We start from the raw sequence: 25,326 nt of genomic DNA on the forward strand, positions 1-25,326 counted from the left end.
CAAAGTTTGTTTTTCTGCTTTATTGAAACTAGAATAGCTTTTGATATCCATGGTTTCTTAGGAAAATTTCTATTAGGGTTTATTCTTCGCAAGGGACATGTTTCATTCATTACATTCGTCACTATCTCACTGAATAGGTCATATGCATTATTTGGACACTTTTCCTTTATTACACTCGAGAAATTTGTTTCATCCACCATATGTGCAAAACTCTTTAGGTTTTTATTATTCATTTCACGGTAAAACGAAGTCCTTTCATTTTGTTTATTTTCCTTTGACTGATTTAGCTTTATTTTACTTATTAAAAGAAGGTGATCCGAGCCGTCAGACACGACCACATCTGCTTGGGATCTTTCAAACAATCCACCATTAACGAAAAAATTATCAATTAAAAATGCCGAGAGATGCGAAATCCGAGTTGGAATAGTCACAAGAGGAAAACTATCATGTGACACCATCATATTAACAAAATCTGAGCTATTTGCTCTTTTTAATAAATCTATATTAAAATCTCCCATCATAAATTTGTTTTTATTTTCATTATTAATTTTATCTAACAATGGTTCAAATTTATCAAGAAAAAAACTAATATCACATGACGGATTTTTGTAAATTATTCCCAAAATCAAGTTCCTTTCCCCTTCATTTTTTATTTCAATGAAAAGTGTTTCGATCCTACCTTCAAGCCACAGGGAAAGGTCATCCCTAACCCAATATTGGGTACCTTCACTAATCAAAAGGCCTAGACCGTCCCGCTCCATGGTTGTCCGTTCTCTTCGCTCGCAAAAATATCCTGGGAAAGAAAAACCCCATGGCAGTGACTTGCTAGAAACAAATGTCTCACAAAGGCCTACAATGCACGGTTTCTTATATAGCGAACTTAAAATCTCACATAAAGAAGAATATGCCGTTCTTAGACCTTGACAATTCCAGAAAACGATCGCTCTTTCTGCACTCGCAGGATTTGAATAGTCATAAAGATTATTTAGATTCACATAATTACTAGGGCGACAATTCAACGAAAAATTATCTATACATTCATCATCCCCCGCAACCGCAAGTGTGTCACGAGCTTGGCTTCCAAGAATAAACCGGTTTTTTTCGAATTCATTCAAAGGATCATAATATATATTCGCACTGATTGAAGAGGGTGATTACCTTTACGACAAAAAAACAAACTGATAGGCAGAAAGAAGAAGGAAAAAAAAAAAACGCAGAAAAAAAAAAACAAAAAACACCCGACACAAAAGGAAAAATTGCCAAAAAAAAAAAAAATGAACAACAAGCAAACAAGTAATTCAACAACAAAATTTAAAAAACACAAAATTATAAGGTCAGATTTGACAGACGAACCACTTCAGCCATAACTCGAATTTTACGGATATCTTCCATTGAGTTTTTTCCAAAAATCTTCCTGTTATTTAATTAAGCATGTCTGTTTCAAAGCTTACTTTTAGATAATTCAAGAGTCCGCTTCGTTTTTTATTTTAGGTACTGGTTGACGGAAATCCCTGACAGAGCCAGCTTTGATTTACGTACAAAAAATATTCTTGCAATTTCAGCCAACTTGAACGTAACCAACACAGGCAAAGGACGCTTTTTTGCATTAACAATGGTGTCCGAATCAGTATAATTTGCTCGAAATTTAAATACAGAAACTATTGCGGTAGAAGAAAAATCAGAAATTTGCATTTTATCTGTAATCACATTCAATACACACTCAGAGATGGGAAGACCCCCACTGTGGTCAACACCATGAAATACGAGCTGATTCAGTAGTTTTTCCTGCTCTATATTATCAAGACGTGCTTCAAGCTGTTCAACCCTATTTTCCAGGGCTAGGTTTGTGTTTTGAAGAGCCTGCAGTTTGTTTTCAATCTCATCAAACTTAGCCGAATACTGAACGAGTATAGAGACGTGAATCTGTGAAACGATAGAGTCAACCATATCCGCACTATTTGACAATCCAACTTTTTTGCAAACTTCTTTTTCAATATCATTCCGGAGACTGGATTTAAGTGTGTCCAAGTCCGATAAAAACAGAGTTTACTGAATCCACCGATGTATCTGGTAAACTTGAACCACTGATCTCAAGATGCTTATGAGGAAAATCAGCTAATTCCGCAAAAGCGTTCGCAACGCCTAATTCATTTTTCTTCTTAGCCTCCTTTGAAATGCTAACAAAGTTCGAAAGCTGTGAGGCTGTTGTCACGATTTCATGGCTTCCGTAACAAAATACAACGTAAGATATTTTAGTGTTCTTGGCCTTAATTATGTCCAACACTCGGCAGGGCCATGGTGGATAACTTCTGTATTTTGCTAGAACAACAGCATCCTTTTCGAACTGAACCATTGAAATTTATTATAAAATAGACAAAAACCTACATTTAACTTTGAATAAGTAGGTCAACGCGAGCTTATGAATCACCTTATCATCGGTTCGTCCGTCCAAATATCCCAAAAAATTATATCCAATTTCATTAAATATCAATTTCATTATTCATTAATTATGTCCAACAAATCATATCCAATTTCATTCAATAAGTCACTGCGCTTTTGTAGGTAACAGGTTTTAGATAATGTAATACAAATCACACACAGGTCCTTTCGCTTTGAACAACGAATTATAACTGAGTATAACTGAGTAACTGAGTATAAGTGGTATTAAACCAAATTTGCCGTTTAGTTTTATATGTGATACGCCGTCATTCAGCTGAGTATCCTTAGGTAGTTTCTCCGGAAACTATCCAGCATATTTTCTCTTACCTTTGAATCTGTATTTCACGGATTTCAGACCCTTGCTTGACCACTGTCCTCACCTCGGCTTCTAGAATCTGCTTCTTCTACCTCTTCTACTTCTTTTGCTTCTTCAGCTTCTAGTTATCTTAAAAAACCTTGCGCCTTAGATATTTCTAAGGCGTATTTCAGACCCTTTACCTATGCTTCTAGTATCTGCTTCTTCAGACTCTTCTGCTTCTTCAGCTTCTAGTTTTCTTCTTAGTCTTTAAAACCTTTCTTTAAATGCAAAAAAACCTTGCGCCTTAGATGTTTCTAAGGCGCATTTCAGACCCTTTACCTCTGCTTCTAGTATCTGCTTCTTCAGATTCTTCTGCCTCTTCAGCTTCTAGTTTTCTTCTTAGTCTTTAAAACCTTGCGCCTTAGATGTTTCTAAGGTGCATTTCAGACCCTTTACTTCTGCTTCTAGTATCTGCTTCTTCTACCTCTTCTGCTTCTTCAGACTCTTCTGGTTCTTTAGCCTCTAGTTATCTTCTTAGTCTTTAAAACCTTTTTTTAAATGCAAAAAAAAACCTTGCGCCTTAGATTTTTTTAGGGCGTATTTCAGACCCTTTACCTCTGCTTCTAATATCTGCTTCTTCAGACTCTGCTGCTTCTTCAGCTTCTAGTTTTCTTCTTAGTCTTTAAAACCTTTCTTTAAATGCAAAAAAAAAACTTGCGCCTTAGATTTTTCTAAGGCGCATTTCAGACCCTTTACCTCTGCTTCTAGTATCTGCTTCTTCAGACTCTTCTGCTTCTTCAGCTTCTAGTTTTCTTCTTAGTCTTTAAAACCTTTCTTTAAATGCAAAGAAAACCTTGCGCCTTAGATGTTTCTAAGGTGCATTTCAGACCCTTTACCTCTGCTTCTAGTATCTGCTTCTTCTACCTCTTCTGCTTCTTCAGACTCTTCTGGTTCTTTAGCCTCTAGTTATCTTCTTAGTCTTTAAAACCTTTTTTTAAATGCAAAAAAAAACCTTGCGCCTTAGATTTTTTTAGGGCGTATTTCAGACCCTTTACCTCTGCTTCTAGTATCTGCTTCTTCAGACTCTGCTGCTTCTTCAGCTTCTAGTTTTCTTCTTAGTCTTTAAAACCTTTCTTTAAATGCAAAAAGAACCTTGCGCCTTAGATATTTCTATTGATCCTGGGATGTGGGCTATTAGCTTGTGTTCTATTACTTTATATTGACTATTAACTTTCTTCGATATTCTGAATAAAGAAGTAGAGGCAGATGAATGGAATTTTCACTAATCAGTTTAAATATGAAATCCCGAAAACCTTGATATTTTTGTTGACCTACATCAGTTTTTAATCTGGATATAAAAGAAATTTTGTCCAAAAATCGATTATCCTAGTTGCATATCATACATTTTTGATGGATCCGATGTCGCTAAATATTTTGAATAATCGGGGATAGGCCTTATTATTTAGTACTTCCCCTCTTACCTGAGTTCAACTTTTGTTAAGACCGGATCGCTTTGCTCCGAAAAATTTTTCCTTTAGTAATATATAGGTATATAACAATGCTACTACTAACTACTAATAAATTATCGTAGTACCGAGCCGCCTGAGGCCAACACAGCTACGCACGCTCCTCGTACATCCCAATCTATTCAAAGTATCCCTCTTTACACCTCCCAGGAAGTTCCCGTATCCTTTAAATCTTTCTTTATGGTTTCCTCCCACCCAAACCGTAGACGGCATGCTTTACGTTTAGCCCAAGAAGGTTGGCCAAAGGGAATGCCTTCGGCAATCTGTGATCCTCCATCAGCAAAACGTGCCCTAGCCATCTTCACCTTTCTCTCATTATAGCCCTAGAATGCAGGATTGAACCACACTTTTCGTACAGCCTACTGTTTGAAATACCGTCAGCCAGTCGGGTACCCAGAACAATCCGCAAGCAATTTCTCTGGAAAACATCTAGCAAATCTTTATCCGCTTTTCAGAGCGCCCATGCTTCAGAGCCATATTCAACCGCTGTCATCACTGTAGCTTCCGAAATTCTGATATTGGTTTGCAAACTTATCTTCCTATTCTTCCAAATTTTTTTAACCTTGAAAAAAAAAACCTGAGCCTTGGCTATTCTACTTTTAACATCTTCACTGCTCCCACCGTCTTTACTAATGCTACCAAGGTAAGTGAAGCTGCCCACCTGATCAATCTTTTTGTTACCCTACATAGCCTTTTCATCTTCACTTATTCCTAGCCTTAGTGACTTAGTCTTCTCAACATTAATTTTTAAACCTATTCTAACACCCTGAACTCGCAAAACCTTTAAAAGTTCATTGATTTTGATCACACTTTCATTTAGGATGCTTGAATCATCAGCGTAATCTAAGTCCAGGAGAGTTTTTCCTCCCCATTTGATTCCGTGGTCTCCCATTGCCTTTCCTGTGCTCCTTAAGACAAAGCCCATCAAAATTCAATAAATATTAACATCTTTATATTGTTTTCTAAACAATAGTTTTTATCTTGGGTTACTTCAAAGCAAATAATAGGTATTATTATTATCAACTATAACCGTTAAAAACTTGGATGAAATGTAAAAAAAAGTAAGGACACGGCACTGGACCTAACAGTCCCTACCGGCAGTGCTGATCTCCGTTTCTAGGACCTTCAGCCAAGAAGTACAATGCGGAGTCGGGATTTGAGTTTACCGAAATGCTTAACGAATTTGATATTTAGTATTTAATCTTCTCTCTATTCTTCACTAGATTTCAAGGTCAGGTATCATAAGTCCGTAGCCCTGCAGAATAGGCTGCAACCTAGTGAGAAATTTGATATTCTGTCACTGCTTTCTATAAGTACATTTATCACCCTCTCTCCGACGAGCTGTCTCTACTTAGAGCCGTTTGTTAAGGGAACACGGGAAAACAAGGAGAAACACGTTACGGTCGGATCACTTTCTAGGGGGAAAGTCCACAGTGAGTAATTGGAGAACGGCTTCGTATGATGCTGCTCTGACGTATGATGTATGACGCTGCTCTGACGTATGACGTATAACGCTGCTCTCAAGTATGACGTATGGCGCTGGGGTTATCTCTGAAAACCTGTCTATTGATTCTTTTAAAATAAAGTTCAACAGACACAACTCTAGGGGGAAAACCTATATAGTTGGTGGATTAATGGTAGAGCTGTTCAAAAAGGGGGGGGGGCAACAGGGTCAGCTGTCCGGGGTGCCTCAGCTGAGGGATTGTACACTATGATGTAATTTTTCACTTTGGTTCGGCTTCTTTTGCTTATATTTGAGCCAGGAGGAGTGCTGTAATAAATTTTTCGTTGTGTATAATCAACCCTAAGAATAGCTCTGATTAGTGGCATGTCAGCGCAGAAGTTGTTAACGACCTGATGTCATGAAAATTACCATGAAAAATAGGATTATTTGGTAGTCTTAAGATTTTATATTTTTTTAATCGTTTCTAAAAAAAGGGATCCTAGAAAACTATGATCAGAGGAATTTTTACGCTACACCATATACTCCCCATTTTGGGTTATACAGTTTTAGTCCTTTTCAGTTGGGTCTCCTCTGAAAATTGTTTCCTATTTCGTTATATCCTTCAAAACAAATAATTTTGCTATCGACAGGTCTTCCGATATATCGTTAAATTTAAGTTGTTGACACGCCTCAGAAGGTACTTGTAGTGGTGCTCTATGATTGAGATTTCCCTTTCTCCTTTGTTCCGTCTGTTTTCTATTTTTTTCTTTTCTTGTCTGTTTTTTGGTTCTTTCTTTTCTGTTTTCTGTTTGTGTTCTTAAACGTCTGATTGTCAAAAGTAGTCACATACTTCTATAAATATAAAAAACTTATGGCCAGATAATTTATTCTTTTTTATTCAATATCTAGGGGAGAGTGATGCAAATTTGACAAAAAACAACTTCTTTTTAAAAAAATCTCGGCAGTTTGGGGAAAAAGTTTCATAAGTGTATTATTGTACGAGATATTGGTATAAACGTACAGTTCGTTGAATTATTTTTTTTTCTACTTTAAAGGTTTGTGTGAACTCTTGAATCTTAAACAAAATTGATTCCTTTCGTTCTTTTTCGTGATTTTTTTTTCGTTCTTAATCTGCAAAGTCACTGATCATAAAACAAACATAAAAGCCTTAATTAAAGAGTATTGGTAACTTATAAGAGTGGAAACTGGCGCTAGTGTCGAAAAAAACCTCAACGCCATCTAGCGTTTGGCGACACTTGACATTTTTTTTTTTTTTTTACAGTTTAATAACAAGAATAATAAATTTGTAGTTGGTAAAATTGGTGCATTAATAAGCGTCTTATTTCAGTTCCGTAGATAATTTCGGAGGCCATACTACCTTTCCATGACGATAAAAGTTCAAATTGGGATAAAATCCTTTTAATAGACAGTGATAACATTCACAAACAGTGATAAAATTTCACTAAAATTACTAGCTATTTCGGTCTCATATGCAGTGACTGTCATCAGTAGTAAAACTTTACTGCTGATGTTTTACTACTGATGACGGCCACTGGATATGTGACCGAAATATCTAGTATTTTTCTTAAAATTTATCTCTGTTTGTGAAATTTATCACTGTCTATTACAAGGATTTTATCCCAATTTGAACTTTTATTTAATTTCAGTTCCTGACAAAAAGAAGATTAAAAAGCTTCAGAAAATGCTATATGTCGCCAAATGCTAGATGGCGTTGATAGTATTTTTTTTTGCCGACACTGGTGCTAGTTTCCTCTCTTGTAAGTTACACACACTCTTTGGGCTTAATTCACAGAAAAAATCAGTACCCCTTATCCCTAAATAGGAGATACTAGTTTATTTATTATACGGGGTTAGTCACTAATGGGGTTTGGACTAGGAATGATAGACTGCGGGAGAGATCCAGCTTGCCGGATCCTCTTGATGCTGCAGATAAGCTTTTTCAAGCTTACGGGTTATCTGTCGAACCACCCTTGGAAGGATTTTTTGTTTTAAGGGGGGACGCCAGTCCAAAGCCGTTTTTGCCGATTCGAGCCCTTTTCCTGGTCGGCAAAAAGGCTCAAACACAAAGGTATCAGATTTCACACAGACTTGAGTAAACAAACTCGAAGAGGGCGACTTCCAGGGGTTCCTTACGCTTTTGAACAAAAGGAAGCCGCTTTTGAACAACTGACCGCTTTTGAACAAAAGGAAGCGTTAACCCCCTCAGCATAATTTATGCGCCCACATCCGTTTGATTCAAAGTATTTTAGGCTCTTTGTCGGGTGATAAGCAATTTGAAACGTTGGTATGTAAAGTATTCGAAGGGACTGCAGTCAGCAAGTGTTTTTTTTATAAAAATATGCTGCAACTGCTTCAATAGAATATTTTTCGCTGCATTTTTAAATACCAATTACGACAATATTGACTGCAGCGATCTTGCAGGCAAACCCAAGATAGGTTTTTGGGTTTTTTTTGGGATTTCAGGAAAAATAGGTGTCGGCTTTAGCATTTTGCTAAATCAAAATGTTCACCTGATTCTATTCTATTAGAAAAGACTGAGACCGCCTAACTGCCTCAACTATTAATGTCAGGCAAACTCAAAACGCTTACTATGGGAGAGATAGGAAGGTCGCTTCAAGTATGGTCGCCCCTTAATGCTAGTGTCCTTTTTTTTATTTCTTCTTTTTTTTTGCTGGGTTATTATTGTTTTTTTTTATATATATTGTATTATTTATTTGTATGGTACATTTAAAGAGGTTTACCACCCTTAAAGTGGCTTACTTTTCTGAATTGTTCGGTTTATTTGCACGTTTTTGTTCCTGTTTTAGGTTGTGTGTGTGTGTGTGTGTTTTTTTTTTTTTTCATTTTCTTTCTTTCTGTTGTACGTCATTGTCATGCTTTGTATTTTGATGGGTTGTAAAATAGTAAATAAATAAATTAATTAATTTATTATTAATTATAATAAATAAGGTACAGGGTAAGTGTCCCTGTTCCATCTGACTGGATTCAACACTCATCTCATTATACAGTCGAAGTCATAGTTGATTGAGGCAAACCTATGTAGTATTTATTTGTTGATAGATGAATTTCTCCACATGTAAATTGAGTCGCCAAAGAGAAAATAAGACACAAAAAAAAAAAAAAAAAAAAAAAAAAATTGTGTATATAAATTCTGGCAAATCCCCCCAGAAAGTTTTCACCCCACGAATAATTGCCCCCTTTGAAAATTGCCCCTCGTAGATCCCCCCCCCCCCCTGAAGAAAATACCTGTATATTTCCCAATAACAAATACTATATATAAACAAATGGGCAAATATTACAACTTACATTCCTTTTCCCAGGTTTTTTTTTGGGGGGGGGGGAGGTCGTGTCATCCCTAGACGCGTAGTTTTTGGGCCTTTCAACTACGCTGAACAAGATTGTTATCTCAAAATTCTGATCGGATGTCTTTGGGAAAAGGGGATTAAAAGGGGTTACTTTCCCTCCAGTCTTTTTTGTCACTTAAAAAGGGCATTGGAATCTTAATTTCCGTTTGAATGAGCCCTTTTCCGATCTTCTAGGACCATTAGTTTGATACCATCACTCCCCCCCCCCAAAAAAAAAGAATCCGTGCTCTTTGTTCTGGGAAAAACACAGAATTCCACGTTTTTTTTTTGAAGAAAGAAAGATTTATTTTAAAAAAAAGTATCAACAAAAAATTATTACTTCCTCCCCTAAAAAGCAAAGCTTGTCCGTGGGGGAGGTAGAGAAAACAAGATCCTTAAAACAAAGAACACTTGGCCACCCATACCACTAATGCCATCACACTAAACAATAAATACAAAAACACATCATATATTATACTTCCTCTGGGAACATCATATCAACAAAACCCCCACAATCAGTAAATCAATTAATCAGTCAAAACTCATATTCAGCAAAAAGCAGTTCCTTAATGATTTTTCTAAAAATATTGGGTTCAACAATAGTCTTAATATCACTATTCAAACTATTCCATTTCCGCGTACCTCTATAAAGAACAGAAAAACATGAACGGGAAGATATACCTCTATGTACACAGAAGTCTGCGCTACCCCTTATATCATGAGAATGAGCTGTAGACCTAATGGACAATAAATCCTTAAACCAACGAGGCTGAACATCCTGCTGCAGTCCAAAAACAAACCACAATGCGTAGAACTCACGAAGGCCTGCAACCGGCAAAATTTTTTCGATAGGAGCTTGAAACCTCTGCAGTCGTGTTCTCTAATAGGCCCAATCTGATGGTGTGATTTTAATTAAGATCTCTAAAAATTTTGGGAGTGTTTACCCCCCTTTCCAACAATCATAAAATTAAGTCTATTTATTATATAGAATTCAATAAATGTTAATACATACATTAAAGTTAAAGTTAAAAAACCGATTCTTTTGATTTATTGGTTTGTATTAAAATCCCTTTTTTTTGGAGTTTCGGTTAATATTGCGCTAAGTCGCGACTTACTCCGTTACCACGAACTGTTTGATTGGATGAATTTTGCCTAGAAAAAAAAAGTTAGTTAATTGTAAATTGAAAAGATAGTAATAATTTATTTATGACCTTCTATACATAAAAAAAAACTCTGTAGAGTATTTGAAAAAAGATAAGCAAAACAGGAAATGGCAGAAAAATTTTATCCAATCACTTAGGAGATATTTTGAGAATCCATTTCTCGGCAAATTCTTAAAAAAAACAACCGTATGAATGATAAATATAACTGTTCTGACTTTAAATAAGAATGGGCTTCTAAGTGAACATTTATGGTCGAAAATAATATATTCTGAAGAGATTGTAGTGTAAGATTTATCTTCACCAGTGTAAACCTAAAGTTGTTATGGAATAATTTGCAGGCCATCGGGAGCTAAATATTAATCCGGGGGCACGTATTGCCAAGCGGAGATCAATCCACTGGATCATCACATGGTTAATTCTTAATTTTTATTTACCTGTTTATAACTTTCTATGCATGTTGGTTTGTTTATTTCCGTCTGCCAAATTACTAAAAGAAAGTTTATGTCCAGTCTTTGGAATTTTTCCAGTCGTGGCTGGGGAAATTTTCCAGTTTGTGAAGGTGTACCTTTAGTTTTTATGTTGTTCAGATAGAGATAATGCCAAAATCTAGAATTTATGTTGAATTGAAATGGGGTAAGTTTTGGTGCCATTGAGGACGGCCATGCTAGTGAAAAATTCGTAAAAATCATTCATCGTAGAATAAGCCAGAGTTTACAATTTATTTTTGGGATAAACATATTCTTGCGTCAATCCGAGATAGGCAAACGAAAGGGGGTGCTTTTTATAATCGTACAAGTCTGCACTTGGTGGCGGGCGTCACTCATAGCCGTGGCGGAGATTGGTGAAAGAGCGATATCTGTAGCGCATCAAGTGGGACTCAGATGTACACGATGTCATGGGAACGGGGTAAACTTTTTTATTCAGTTTATATTACTATTGGAGCTATCTGTGAAAATAAACACAGTCATGGACACCATTATATTGTCTTTTTTAATGAAAACCTCAAAAAAAAAAAAAAAATCATTCGCCACGTATGAAGCTAAAACTAAAAATTGATTTGGAATTAGTATGTTCTTGGAAAGTTTAAGAATTTTACGTTGTCCCGTAAGATTAACTCTTATGAAGATTTAAATTATCCTTAAAATTGAATTTATGTAACAAAGTAATCTAAAATAGTTAATAACCTAAATATACCCTCCCAATAAGTTGTGCTTTCTCAATATAGTAAACAGAAATGAAAGATTTCATCGAAGATGGGTTGCTGAAAGATTTTTTTTTAATGTGGAATTCCTTGTGGTATTTTCTGTTGTAAAGCATCTATATTTGTTTTGATATTCACAGTCGTGTTAATAGACAAGCTACTTAGAAAAGATGTGTTTAGGAAAACTCCTTATTGTTCTAAGAAAAGTTCAGTTTTCATTTATGTAGAAAACCCCCCAGGTTTGGTGTAGAAAGACGCCCAGGATTTGGGTTCCCTTTTTACTAATGTTTGCTAGTGCAAGAATTACGCTAGCCCGTGCCACAAAATAAGAAAGAAGTAGGAAAGAAAGAGTAGATTATGAAGTCTTACATCTCATGCCGTATCCAGGGGGGCGGGTACTGGGTTTGAACCCCCACTCCCTCCAAAAAAAACGAACAAACAACTTTTGTCCGATTCGTAAAATGTAACGAAATGCATTTCAACAAATTTTCGATGTGTTTTTAAGAGGTTTTTCTGTAACACTCCTCCCCCCTCCGGAAAAAAATCCTGGATAGGCCCTTGCTTATATCTCATCTTCCTGCTTTATAATCATCTCTGTATTGATTATTTGATGTTCATGCCCCTATCTAAAATTAAAATTTATATTTTTTTTTTGCAGCGCAACTACGTCTTATTATTATTTTATATATATATATTTTTTTTAGCATATTCTTTATTTAAACAATAACACCGATGAAAACCTTTTTATTATTTGGCATTTGTTCAAAAATGACCCATTGTGTGTTAAAACAAATTAGTTTTAAATCATTCGTGGAAAGGAAGGCTCAATCAGAGAGTTAAAATAGCTCATTTGTCCTTAGGAGTTCGATTCTTCCGATCTCTCGATATATCTCAAATATAAATGCACAAAAAACTGTTTACGTTTTCAACAACCGTTTTGTCACTAGGTTGTCATATTGTCAACCATTGTCACATTTTGTCAACCAATGTCATATTTTGTCATTAGGTTGTACAAAAATTAGCTGTAGAAGTTGAAAGAAACTAAGCTATAATTATGCGGCTTTCGCACTACCTACGTAAATTTCTAATTTACGTAGTAAATTACGTAGTAAATAAATTTACGTAGTAAATTTCTAATTGCTAAGTGGTTAAATTACGTTCCTTTAAGCATAATCTTTCACATTTACCACTTTACCACTCCTTTACCACTAGGCCAATGTTAAAACCCATAAAACCATCATGATCATTTTATATTTTAAAATCCCAGTGGCGGTTCTGGCATCTCTTGTGGCCGGGCCAAAATTTTTATTAGCCCCCCCCCCCCTCTGTCTCCTAAAAAATTTTCTGGCCAAAATAAAAAAAGTTTATTTATTAACAAAATTATTTTCATTTTATTATTTAATTAATAATTCATGTTTTAATTGTTTTTAGTTTACTATTTAAATTCTGTAATTATTTTCATTTTTGTTTTGTCAATCAATTAATGATTATTTAATTATTTTTATTTATTATCTGCGCCCTCTACTTTATTTAAAAAAAAAATAGAATTTCAAAAATTACAAATTTTTAATTATTAGATTCAGTTCGGAACTCAGTAGATTCAGAACTGAATTATTAGTTCAGTCCATGACTGATATAAATAATTTATTCTTGATTAATTGTATATAAAATATATTTTTACTGTTTATTTCATTGATGTGGATAACGAATGACAGAGTTCAGAGTTTCAAAAGAGGAGGAACAACATACTCCCGCATCCATGTTATTATATTATAATGCAGACATGGTTGCCATTGCAAGTCCAATCCTTGGCTGATAAGGATGAATAATTTATTTTTTGATTACGTGTATTCATGTGCATATTACTTGTATATTCGACTATATGCATAGCTGAGGAGAGAGAATAGCTGAGGAGGGGTTTAGGATTTAAAGGAGGAGGAATGGTAAAATATATTTATTACGGTACTAAATATATTTAAAATCTATAAAACATATAGATAAAATATATTTGTGCTATTGAATTACAAATACAGATGGGATTGTATTGTAAGTTGAATCCATGGCTAATAAAGATGCATAATTTTTATTAATAATTCCATATCAAATATAGATTTAACAATTTAATCTATGGGTTTGAAGGAAAAATTACGGTGTGTCAAAACGAGGAAATAAGGGGGCAATGAAAAAACGAGATAATTCACAGCCAGGGATAAAGGATAAAAATATTAATTTTTTCAGGCATAGCCAGTATTGTCTCAGAACTTTTGAAAAAGTATAGTCCAAAAAATATATGCAAAAATTCATTTTTCCAAAATGATGATGTGAAATATCTTTTATGCTAGAATTTAACGCCCAATCCGAATATGAACTTTATTTTTCAACCAAATATCAACTTCTTTTTTCTTTTTTTTTTTTTTTTTTTTTTTTGTCTTAATTAAAAATTTATTTACAGTGCTGACTGCAGACATGTGCAGTTTCTGCAACCAAAAACAAATCAAAGGCCCCAGTAGTGAGATGTGATCGTACCAGAGACAGATCACTTAAGACGTCATCTTTATTGTTCGGTAAATTTGACAAAACATTTCTGAACAGAAAAACAGTCCTTGGTGACTCAAAACTCACTCTCAGAGATATTAGTGACTTCAGTGACGTTCCAATTCAGCCCATATTTGTGGCCTAGGCGCTCTGTAGGTATATTCCAACCAATCTTATCGATGCCACTGTTATTGACTCCAGCGCAGAATTGCCCAGTTTCAAATTATTTTATGCAAGCCAGATAGAGAGTGAAGTGATACCTATTACTTGTATCGGATACCTACCAGTCATACCAAGTCCTCCCATCTAATCGAGCAGTAGTTGAAGAGGCAATAAACATTATACATCGTACAGCTTGCGCACTGAAGTTACCTCATACTGTAATAACGTGTGACCAAGCTATCTACGAGATCATTATCGCATTAAAAAAGAAACAGCCGGGAGCATTCAGTGATGTTATTCCAGAAATGTATAGGTTGTATCTGTCTATGAGCTTCCTTGGTGTGATTGAGTACCTCACGAAACGTTTGGGACTTGAATAAATCTGTAGTAAGAATGGCATCTTACTCCCTGGAGCTGCGAAGAAGGCCATGACTGGAAGACCCTAATACAGTTGTACGGAGGCTGACATCATCGTGATAGAAGCCATGTATAGAGCATATTGGAATGCTCTTGAACAGTATTACATTGAATCAGACAAAGAAGCAAGTACTTTAGATGAGCTGTAAGATTTAATGTCTGCGTTCATGAATTGCGGAGGCTCCTTTGACAACCTAGACAAACACCTGGAATCTATGAAGCCTTTGATGAACCAGTTCAACAAGTCGCGTGACAAAAACCTTACAACGAAGTTGTGGATGGAATATATGAATCTTGTGCTGATTCTTCTCCATTTCCTGATTGCAGAGCGTGGGGGAGACTGGGAAGGTCATATTATTGGTGTAACCCTCATGTTGCCGTATTTGACAGCTGCGGGGTATTATAAGTATACTACATGCCTACTCCAGTATTTGAATGACATGAAAACCTTGCCACCTAGCTTGCATGATATCTTTGTCAAAGGACTATTCAACGTGAAGCGGAAAAATTGCAAGATGAATTGTGTTTCCCCAGATCATGCACTGGAAAAAATAAAGAGTCTGTACACGTTTTATAGGCCTAAAAAGGGTGTTTTTTTGCTTTTACAAGGTCTAGCCGTGATCTCCAACTTTGCCCCCACCCATATTCGGATACAACGTGGTCGATAGAGTCGGGAACTATTGTCAAACTGACTGTGTCTTTCTGTCCACCTCAACTCAGAAATAAACGAGATACACTTTAGTGGCTCCCGGACTAAACAGTAACTTCGAGAAATCATGTCTTACTCTGATGCAGAACTAGGAGCAACTCTAAACTCCTGACTCATCACTAAGACTGGACTCAAGTTTACTTCTTTCTTTTCTTTTCTTTTCGAAATTTTTTCAAAATTTCAAAAAAAATTTCTCAAAATTGTGAACTGAAGACGCTAACTCGCACTTATTTTTTTCAACTCTTTGTAATAATTTTGCAAAATTTAAGGTTTGGGGAATTATCTGTCCTGTAAAGCTGAAATCTATAATCGCCGGTTTCAATTTCAGATTTTATGGTGCAAGGAGTACCTTACCCACCAAGTGGGTTTTCCGAGCTAGACAATGGCGTGCTGCCGTCTGGCAGAGAGTCTGTACTTGGTAGTACAAAACAACCCGAACGATTTAGTAAGTGATAAGTGAACTTTTTTTAAATTTCCCTTTTTTTTTAAAATCTATCCATTTTTTCAACGCTTTTATTTATCAAACCCTGCTTAGATTAAACTTTTGGTCAGAGAATACACCTTTAATTTTTAGAAATCCCTGCTTATATTGGTGAAGTCACAAAAAAAAACATCTTTTGCTTTTTAAGTTCCCTGTATAGCAGTTTTAATCCCAGCATAGGTTATTCCTTTTTTTTGCTGAATTCAAAAGAATAAGCTCAATTTTTCCTCATTGACAGTTTTTCCTTTTTTTTTGTATTTGTTTTGTTTTAGTTTTTTTCCCCATAAAATGTTTTGCTGCGTTTGATTTTGCTGAAGTTTTGATTTTTCGAGTGCCAATAGTTTTTGTATATATATATATATATATATATATATATATATATATATATATATATATATATATATATATATATATATATATATATATATATATATATATATATATATATATATATATATATATATATATATATATATATATATATATATATATATATATATATATATATATATATATATATATATATATATATGTTATATAATTTGGGTTGGGGGGGGGGGTGTTATTTTTCAAAAGAAACCAAGAATCCCCCCCCCCTCAAAAAAAGAAAGAAGAAAAACAAAACTGTAGACGCTAAAGAAAGAAATGAGCAATTATTTTCCTTTTTCAGTCGTTTTTTGCATACTTCATCCTCGGGGGGTTTGAATCCCCTCTCCCTTGAAGGAATGAACCTTTCTTGGGATTAATACTGTGCTATGAAGGGAACTTAAAAAGCAAAAGACGGAGGTTTTTTGTGACTTGACCAATATAAGGAGAGATTTATAAAAATGAAGGATCTCTGACCAAAAGCCTAATCTAAGCAGAGTTTGATAAAAAAAAAAGCGTTGAAAAATGGATTAGTTTACAAAAATAAGATAAAATTATGAATAAATTATTAAATAAAGTAAAAAATGAAACACTTTGAAAAAGCCCAACGCCGTTGGGTTTGTACTTTTATGGTTTTTCGCCAAATTTTTTATGGGAAAACCTATGATTCTGATGGGCAAACAAGTGATGCTTCTGACTTTTGGTGCATTTGAGGGGGAGGGCAACTCTTCCCTTACCTGTTCAATCAGTCTACAAAAAATTTCTATATTTTGCAGCAGTTGCTTCCAGTTAACGAATGAATTGACCTATAGTAATTGCCAAAATCATTAGCAATGTTGGTGGGAATATTTTCTTTTGTCTAATTATAAGCAAAAATTATTTGTTTCTTTACAAGAAAATATCACTATTGTCAATTAAATTTGCACTAATAGTAAAAAATATAGTTATGTCCACTTTCTTCCCATTAATGAATGACCTTTAGTAATTTACAAAATCAGTTGGGGTATTTTCTGTTGGTGATCGGATCTTTTTTAGAGTCTAAATTGTTCGCAATAACTTTTTCTATAGTTTCCGAAAAATGTCAATTTCTATGCTAATAGTAATTAAAAGTATAATTTGCTACACTATCTTCCAGCCGAAACTTCATCCAGTTTTAACTGCACAAGTTCCAGTTTTTGCATAACCTTTTCCAGCCGAAATTTTTAGCAGTAGATTTTGTTCCCTTGGAGAAAAACTTCAATATATCCCGCTAATAACAATTTAAATAGTCGTTAATTGAACTTTTATCCAGTTAACAAATGACTAGGCCTTTAGTAATTAACAGAATTAATTTTAATATTTTCTGTTGGTGTATGGAAATCCTTTGTTCTTATCGAAATTATTATTTACTATTTTTCATTTTTTGTTTCGTAATTGCTATGTATTTTTTTCGTTCTTTTTCTTTATCAAAATTATTGTACTTTTTCTTCTTTTTTTCGAAATTGTTATGTATTTTTTTTTTAGTCGTTTCTTTTCTCGTTCTTATTTTCTCGAAATTGTTACATTTTTTTTTTCGTTCCTTACGGAAAAGCATCAATATTTACAATGAATGATGGTATTTTCAAAATATAATTTGTTACCCTGATAGTAACTTAAAATTAATTTCATTTTTTTTTGTAAAATCGTAATCATTGGTAATAAGGTTCGTTTTCTTACGTAAAATTATCACTATTACAACAAATAGTTATTTAAAAATCATTCATTGTACTTTTGTCCAGTTACCAAATGACTTGGCCTTTAGTGATTGAAAGAATTAACAGCAAAAGTAATATTTTTTAGCTCGTTTTTAAAAATCTTTTTCATTAATTCACTGACTTGTATCTCTGTACTTTTATCACAGAAATTTGTGGAATTTGTAAATTTGTGAGCTATTTTTTTACTACTTCCGAATTTTCAGTTGCTTCTAAATTTTATCTGTATAGATAGATAGATTTATTCACACGAAAGCGTTATTAGGCCATGGTGATATACAAAAAACAAGCGAAAAAAATGCAACAACAAAACGTAAACTGAAAAAACACTAAAATTGATTATTTAAGAAAATCATCATGGTGCCTCATATCTACCCGGACAAACTTTCAAATATTATTTATAACTAAATAACACCTACTTTTAAAAATTTCCCCAGTACAGTCTCCCCCCCCCCCGACTAGAATGTATATGAAATACCAATTGCAGTGAAATAACACGACATCAAATTTCCTCCTTGTATTTCGTGTCTTGGATTTGGCAGAGCAAAAATTATTAAACAAACACTAACGCTGTTAGCGCAGTGGTAAAACACTTGCCTGTGCGTGCGGTAACTTTGTTTCGGATGTTTCTATGGTTTTGTTTTAATAGTCGAAAGTGATAGGACGCAACTAACACCCCTTCAACGCCCACCATTTCCCCAAACACATCCAATCATGATTCTGAGATAGCCATTTTGTTCAACGTAGTTGAAAGATCGGGAATTTATATCAAGGGTAACTTTGGTCCGAATGTTAGATAAGCCAAATTTTGTTGTAGCGAAGATAAAAAAAAACAGAAAATAATAAATATAAAAAGAAAAATACGAAAATCGTTTTCAAAATGAACTAAAAAGTAGAAAATAATTTTTTTTCTCTAGAATCTAGGAATATAAGTGAAAACAAGGGGCGCAATATCTGTGCTATGTAAAACCCGTTCCGTTTTGCGCCCCTCGTCCATTTTGAAAACGGATTTAATTTTTTTTTGTATTTATTATTTAATTAGTTATTAAAGTAATTTATTAACGAATTTTTGTCCAAAATGAAAAATTAAACACAGATAAAGTATTCTTTCAGAACCAATAGTAATAGTATTTATAGTAATATTTGCTATTGGTTTATAGAAATCCTTCGAAATTATTATATATATTTTTTTCTTTCTTCTTTTTTTCGAAATTTTTGTATGTTTTTTCGTTCCTTACGGAAGATCGGTAATATTTTCAGTGACTGATAATAACTTCGAAATATAATTTATTACCCTTTTTTCCAGTTAATGAATCTCATTATGGTGATGTAATACACCCTTCGTCGCAGTATAGGAGTCCCTCGGCTGTGAACGGTATTCGAGATTATGAAGATCAACAAGCAGCCTACATACAAGATGGCCTAGGGGAGGAGAGGATGCATAGAGGGCTCAGTGAACGAATGTCGAATTTAAGCTTTAGCCAATCACAACAGGATCAGAACGGTTAGTTTTTGTCATTATTTTTGTTTTCATTGTTGCCCTTATCTTAGTTCCTCCAGTGCCTCCAGGGGCACGCAGGATGTCAGTCAGTAGCCTCCAGTATTTCCTCAAGGGGGCTGCTGCTTAGATGTCCTCCCACTCTTGGATGAGATTCATCTGAAGGGCTCTTCTACTGCGTTAGAACTTGAGCGTGTTGCTTGATCTTCATTAGTGAAAGTTGCCTTTCGGCTCTCAGTGGAGGAATATTTTTGGAATTCTATGGTCTGGCATGTGTAGGATATCTCCAAGATATCGCTATTTTTATTGTCTCACAATAGAGGTAATATGTGGTGAGCCTCTTCGGATACGAATCTCATCGTTTCGCCTTCTAATATTTTTATTTACTCTCCTTGCAATATTATATATATGTATTATAATATTGTATTATGTAAAGAATAAAAAAAGAATACGGCATTGGACTTTACAGTCCCTATCGGCGATGCTGATCTCTGTTTCTTGGCCCTTCAGCCAGGAGGTGCAATGAAGGGTTGGGGGCCAACCATCCTGTGCTTTATATTATTACAATTTTTATTGTTATATAATATTTATATATTATTATAATTTACTATATATTTATTATAATATATATAATATTTTTGTTATTATTTTATAATATTATTATTTTTAATATTATTATATAGTATTTTTATTATTTTAATTGTTATTATATATATTATAAACATATTATATTATATATATTAAATTGTATATGTAATTTTATATTATATTAATATTATATTATACATAATTATTCTCCTTGTAATATGTAATATGTTTATTGTAATATGTAATATATTTTCCTTGTTATATGTTCTCATTGGAATATGGTATATGTTCTCCAGCTGATTCCTCAGGACCCCGTTTTTTTATTTACTGAGTTTTATTTAATTATATTTTTATTTTTGATGAATTCAATTTTTGTTGACAATTTGACAAAAATCGTGTTAATTTTTATTATTAATTCTGCTAATATTTGATAGAAAAGATTACATGACAGTAGACTCGGTAGATTACAAGGGAAAAATAGCCTGGGAATCCCCAATTTGGTTCTTATTGTTAAGCTTTTTTAATTCTTGCTTTCCCTAAGGATTAGATTCAGATAGAATCTAATAAACTGTCTTTGTGAGTGTTTTGCATATTATTATATAATATTTTTATTATTTTAATTGTTATTATATATATTATAAATATATTATATTATATATATTAAATTGTATATGTAATTTTATATTATATTAATATTATATTATACATATAACAAGGAAGCATACAAAATGTTGTTTGTTATTAAGTTTAGATATCTCAGAATTCATAAGAAATGAAATTGTCTTTTCTTCTTAGTGGCAAAACTTTCTGCTCGAAGGGATCGAAAATAATTGAACTCCTTTAAACTTTTGAGATTCGATTACTGTAATTTAGAATCCTTATTTGCTTTAAAAAGTCATAAATAGTTAATAATTTTATAATAATTTTAATAATTATAATGTAATATAATCATATAATTAATATAATATAATTATTAAAATATTTATAATTATATAATATTTATAATTATATAATAATATAATTATTATAATATAATTATGATTTTTAATAATAATAATAAATGTAATAATATTTATAATAATAATAATAATTTTATTTCTGATCTACTATACAACAATGCAAGTGGAGTAATATACCTGAAGCAAGAAGAAAAACAAAATAGCACAGCAAAAATCACAGTTTCTAGTAGAGCAGACGGATTAAATTGTGAAAAGGGCCTAAGGAAAAAATAAAACATTTTTTGGGGGCCTAAGAAAAAGGGCCTAAGAAAAAATAAAAATTTTTCTGTCAGCTTGGCACTTTCAGACTCAAAAGATGAAAGTATATCGGTTCCACCATATCTTCGGACAATAACGGTGTTACGATACCATCGCGGAAGGTAGAGCAAAAGGTAAATATGGAGCAGTCCATATTTATGACCTGAGAATAAAGGGAAATACTTTTTTATGCTCTTTCCGAATATAATAATTGCTTTTGGTGCAAATTCATTTTTAACGTGATCTTTCTAACCTTAAACCGGTTTTAGCAAGAGTTACGCTAACAGAGATATAAAAATGAATTTGCTTCCAAAACGATTTGCTCCCAAATGATAAAAAAAAGGCATCGAGCAGTATGTTCATTTTATTCGTTGATCATTTATGTGAATTGCAATATTTACCCAGGATTAAAGCTTAAAACGAACAGAAATTGTTCCGCCTTGTTCCGCTGTTCCGCTTCCCAACTCCTATCTCTTTATGTTATTTTCTTTTTCAAATATGATCCAAATCCAAATATGACATTTGTTTCCATTGAAAATTCAACTTTTACCTAACATAACCTTTCCCCATATAACCCAAATATATATCCCATATTATATACTTCCTATCCGTTTATTGATTCTCGATTTTGTCATTGTCAATTCAATTTACGGGTAAGCCGTTTTTAACAAGATTGATGCTAACAGATGTATATAAAACGTATCTAACATGAGAGAAAGGGGTATCATCTTTGAGAGTCTATAAAGGGCTTAAAATAGAAATTGCGAGTAAAGCGATTGTTATGTTCATAAAGAGCATAAAATAGACATCAAGTACTATGTTTACTTTATTTGTAGGTCAGAAATATGGACTGCTCCATATTTACCAAGCAAAAATTTGCAATATCTAAAATAAGGTATGTGAACCTCTCGCAAATCTTTTTTTTATAAGTGGGAAAAGCCCCGTAAAAAACAAAACAGAATGATCACATAGTGTCTAAATCGATGCAGGGATAAAGTCTTACTGGGAGGAGGGGGCTCAAGGCTCTAGTACATCATGCACTAGAGCCTTGCATCACATACCTCGCATCACATACATCACATACCATATCAAAATGCATCACATACCTCGTGGTTTTGTGCTCATCACATACATCAAATGCCTTGCATCGCATACATCACGGTTATCGTGGTTTTGTGCTCATCACATACATCACATACCATATCAAAATGCATCACATACCTCGTAGTTTTGTGCTCATCTATTATATCGTCGCTGTTGTTTTTCAAGGTCGTATTCTCATACTTCCGAGATAATTTCCGGAAATCGTTTTATATTTTTAGACCGTTAGCTAAGCCATTTAGACCATTTAGACCGTGTAGACCATTTCCGAAAATTGTTTTATATTTTTAGACCGTTTCCTAAGCTATTCTCAAAGAGAGTATCAGAAGGACAGCATATGCCCAATTTTACTTTGACCTTCCTTGCCGACATTACCCTTCTTATCTTCCCCTTTGAGAAGAGGGCGAATGCAGTTTTTGGCATTTATCTCAGAAGTGTAATGTCAAGTACAACCTTTAGATGTGTCAGCTATGACATATTGAAATCGATATGGTTGTCGTTCGACATCGATATTATATCGATATATCATCGATATGATACAATATAATATCGGATGATGTAATATTGATATCAATCGGGGAAACGTCCTAGACTACTGCTTTTCATTATTACTAAAAAATGAAACGAAAAATTTAAAACAGCTTGCTTTTACAAGCTTCGGTGCATGATGGCTTGATGGCTGATAAGCAGCATGATGGCGTAAGATTCTTTGGCCAGTTTTAAAATGATCTAAAGGCCTCTAGCTCTAACACTTTATTAAAATTCAATTTTTTCTAAGGATTATCACGATTATTCAGAAACATCCCGCAAAAGTTCAGTTTTACAGACACTTTTAATTTTGACTGCTCTGTTTGGTGTAATGCAGACCATGATACCCGTCATACCCGTATAAAGTACGGGTACTTCGTACCCGTATGAAGAAGGACCATTAGTTTCCTGCTGTTATAGGATATGATTACATTATTCACAAAATATTCTCTATCACGGAACATTTTTGGACTTTCATGAAAACAAATCACAATTTAAACGTTTTCGCTGTTTTAACTTTAATTTATCCAAAATTACTAACACTTTCAGGAATGAATACCAGCATTAAACTGCCAATCCGCAACCATTTGCTCATTTCAGCAATCTTGGTTATGATGGTTATTTTTTTTTCTTTCTGTTTTGATGTTATGAGAAATAAAAACACTTAGCTCGAAATAAGGATTGTTTTCAGTAAAGTACAAATTATGTTCTGCTCTTTAGACGACACGTGGGCTTTACCCCTACTCCTCTTTGTGGTAGTTTCCGCTTGTTTCGAGTTTGAATTGGGTATTTATTGTTATTTCTGTTCGTTGTGAGTTTTATTTATTTATTAATGATGATTTATGGTAGTTTTACGCTGAATTTTTTTTTATTGATTTATTTCTGCTCACCTATGGTTTAATCTAGCTCTTTGCTTTTCTTTGAAAAATTTCTTTTCTGGACAAAGCTTTGTAAAATTAATTAGACAAAAAAAAAGTGGAATTTAATTTTATTGTTTACCGAATTTATGAGAGGGGGCTCGATTTGTCACTTAATCCTTGAAACTTCCTCAAAAAGTTTTCAATAAGATGTGGCCATTATGGGTCACATTGTGATAGGTAGGGTGAATAGTCCCATCTCGCGCGCAGTTACATTCAGCCACTTCATACTATGGCTGAAATTGGTTTTACATTTGCCTTGATAAATGGCGCTATTGTATCTCAGACAGCAGGGTTGCTAACTTGCACTCTTTCCGTGTGAAATGTATTTTTTTTTACCTCAGAGGGGATGCGGAAGAGTGAAAATCACTCTTTTTGGGTGTAAATTTTCATTCGCTGCACACGTCAGTAGTTGATATATTCGTCAAAAGTGCATTTAATCCAAGGGACAGGGTTGCCAACTTGCACTTTTTTCATGTGAAATGTAATCTTTTTTTTTACCTCAGAGGGAGCGCAGAAGAGGGGATGTGCAAATTTTTTTAACTTGCACTCATTTTGAGAAAAATTCACTCTTTTTTGGCCTTGATTTGCCTTCTTTTTAGACGTTGGCAGTTGACAACGCTGTCGGACAGTGGTAGAGCCGAATTGTAGACGAAGGGTAATGTTTTTGCATCTAAGACATTGGTATTTTTGTAAAGAGTGTCAATCTACCGATACAATACGTCTGAGCATTGATATTTTTAGCATCGTATTAAGTATTAGGAACTCTATTTGTAGCTCCGAGGAGTTGCTTTGTTATTTATCTTTAATTTTAATTAAATTAGTTGAAATCAATTCAATTAAATTATACCTCCCACTTATGCTACATCTCCCATCGTTACCGTCTCCCACTTATGCTACACCTCTCCTGTTATTCCACGATGCCGAACTAGATTCAAGGTTAACAGTGTGTTCTTTCCCCGCAACAGTGGTGGAGTCAAATCAAAATCCTGGGGAGGGAGGGAGGTTGCAAAGTTGGAGCCAATTTTCCCAAATCAAGTGAAAATGACAGTAAAAACTAAAAAATAAGCCATTTTGTACCATAAAGGTACTATTTAATGCTGTAAAAGTACTATAAAGGTACTTTATAGTACTATAAAGATAAATATAAACTAAAAAAACTGATCTATTTTTGTTGATGCTTGAATTATGCGGATTTATCTTAATTTTGACAAGATTTTGGAAAAAATTAAATTTCCGCTGGGATGGGGGGACTTGGGTCTGGGGGGATGGAAACCGAGGTCTGGGAGGTGTAGTTTTTTCAATGACATTTTCAAATTTCAAAATCTAGCAGGGGAATTGCCCGCACCATCTAACCTCTAACCCATCTCCCCAACAGGGAAAGAAAAAGTTAGAGAAGTCAATAGGTTTTCTAGCATCAGTGCTAAAACAAGTTCCTTTTTATGCTTGTATATGCAAGTTTTTATGTATTTTTCCATGGTTTTAATATGAAGAAGGTGTCTTACTACCGAACTTGGCTTCCTGTTTCAAAACTGTGTGAGAAACTCCGGCTTTATTGTAAAGATATTTTTTAGTCATTTACCACACCTACTCACTGTCCTT

At 33.9% G+C, this 25,326-nt stretch overlaps 1 protein-coding gene across 3 annotated transcripts in view; it reads left to right on the forward strand.

The window, feature by feature from the left end:
- The window catches only part of LOC148939256 (catenin delta-2-like), a 169,257-nt gene that overhangs the window by 70,914 nt on the left and 73,017 nt on the right, over positions 1-25,326 (forward strand). For all 3 annotated transcript variants that reach the window (XM_089107125.1, XM_089107127.1, XM_089107126.1), the window contains 2 exons: positions 15,588-15,704; positions 19,143-19,340. In XM_089107125.1, coding sequence (XP_088963251.1) covers positions 15,588-15,704; positions 19,143-19,340 — 315 coding nt within the window. The remainder of the gene's footprint in view (positions 1-15,587; positions 15,705-19,142; positions 19,341-25,326) is intronic.

This window comes from Artemia sp. Qi Xiang Cuo, chromosome 21, assembly GCF_049724085.1.
Source record: "Artemia sp. Qi Xiang Cuo chromosome 21, ASM4972408v1, whole genome shotgun sequence".
NCBI classification, from domain to species: Eukaryota; Metazoa; Arthropoda; class Branchiopoda; order Anostraca; family Artemiidae; genus Artemia; species Artemia sp. Qi Xiang Cuo.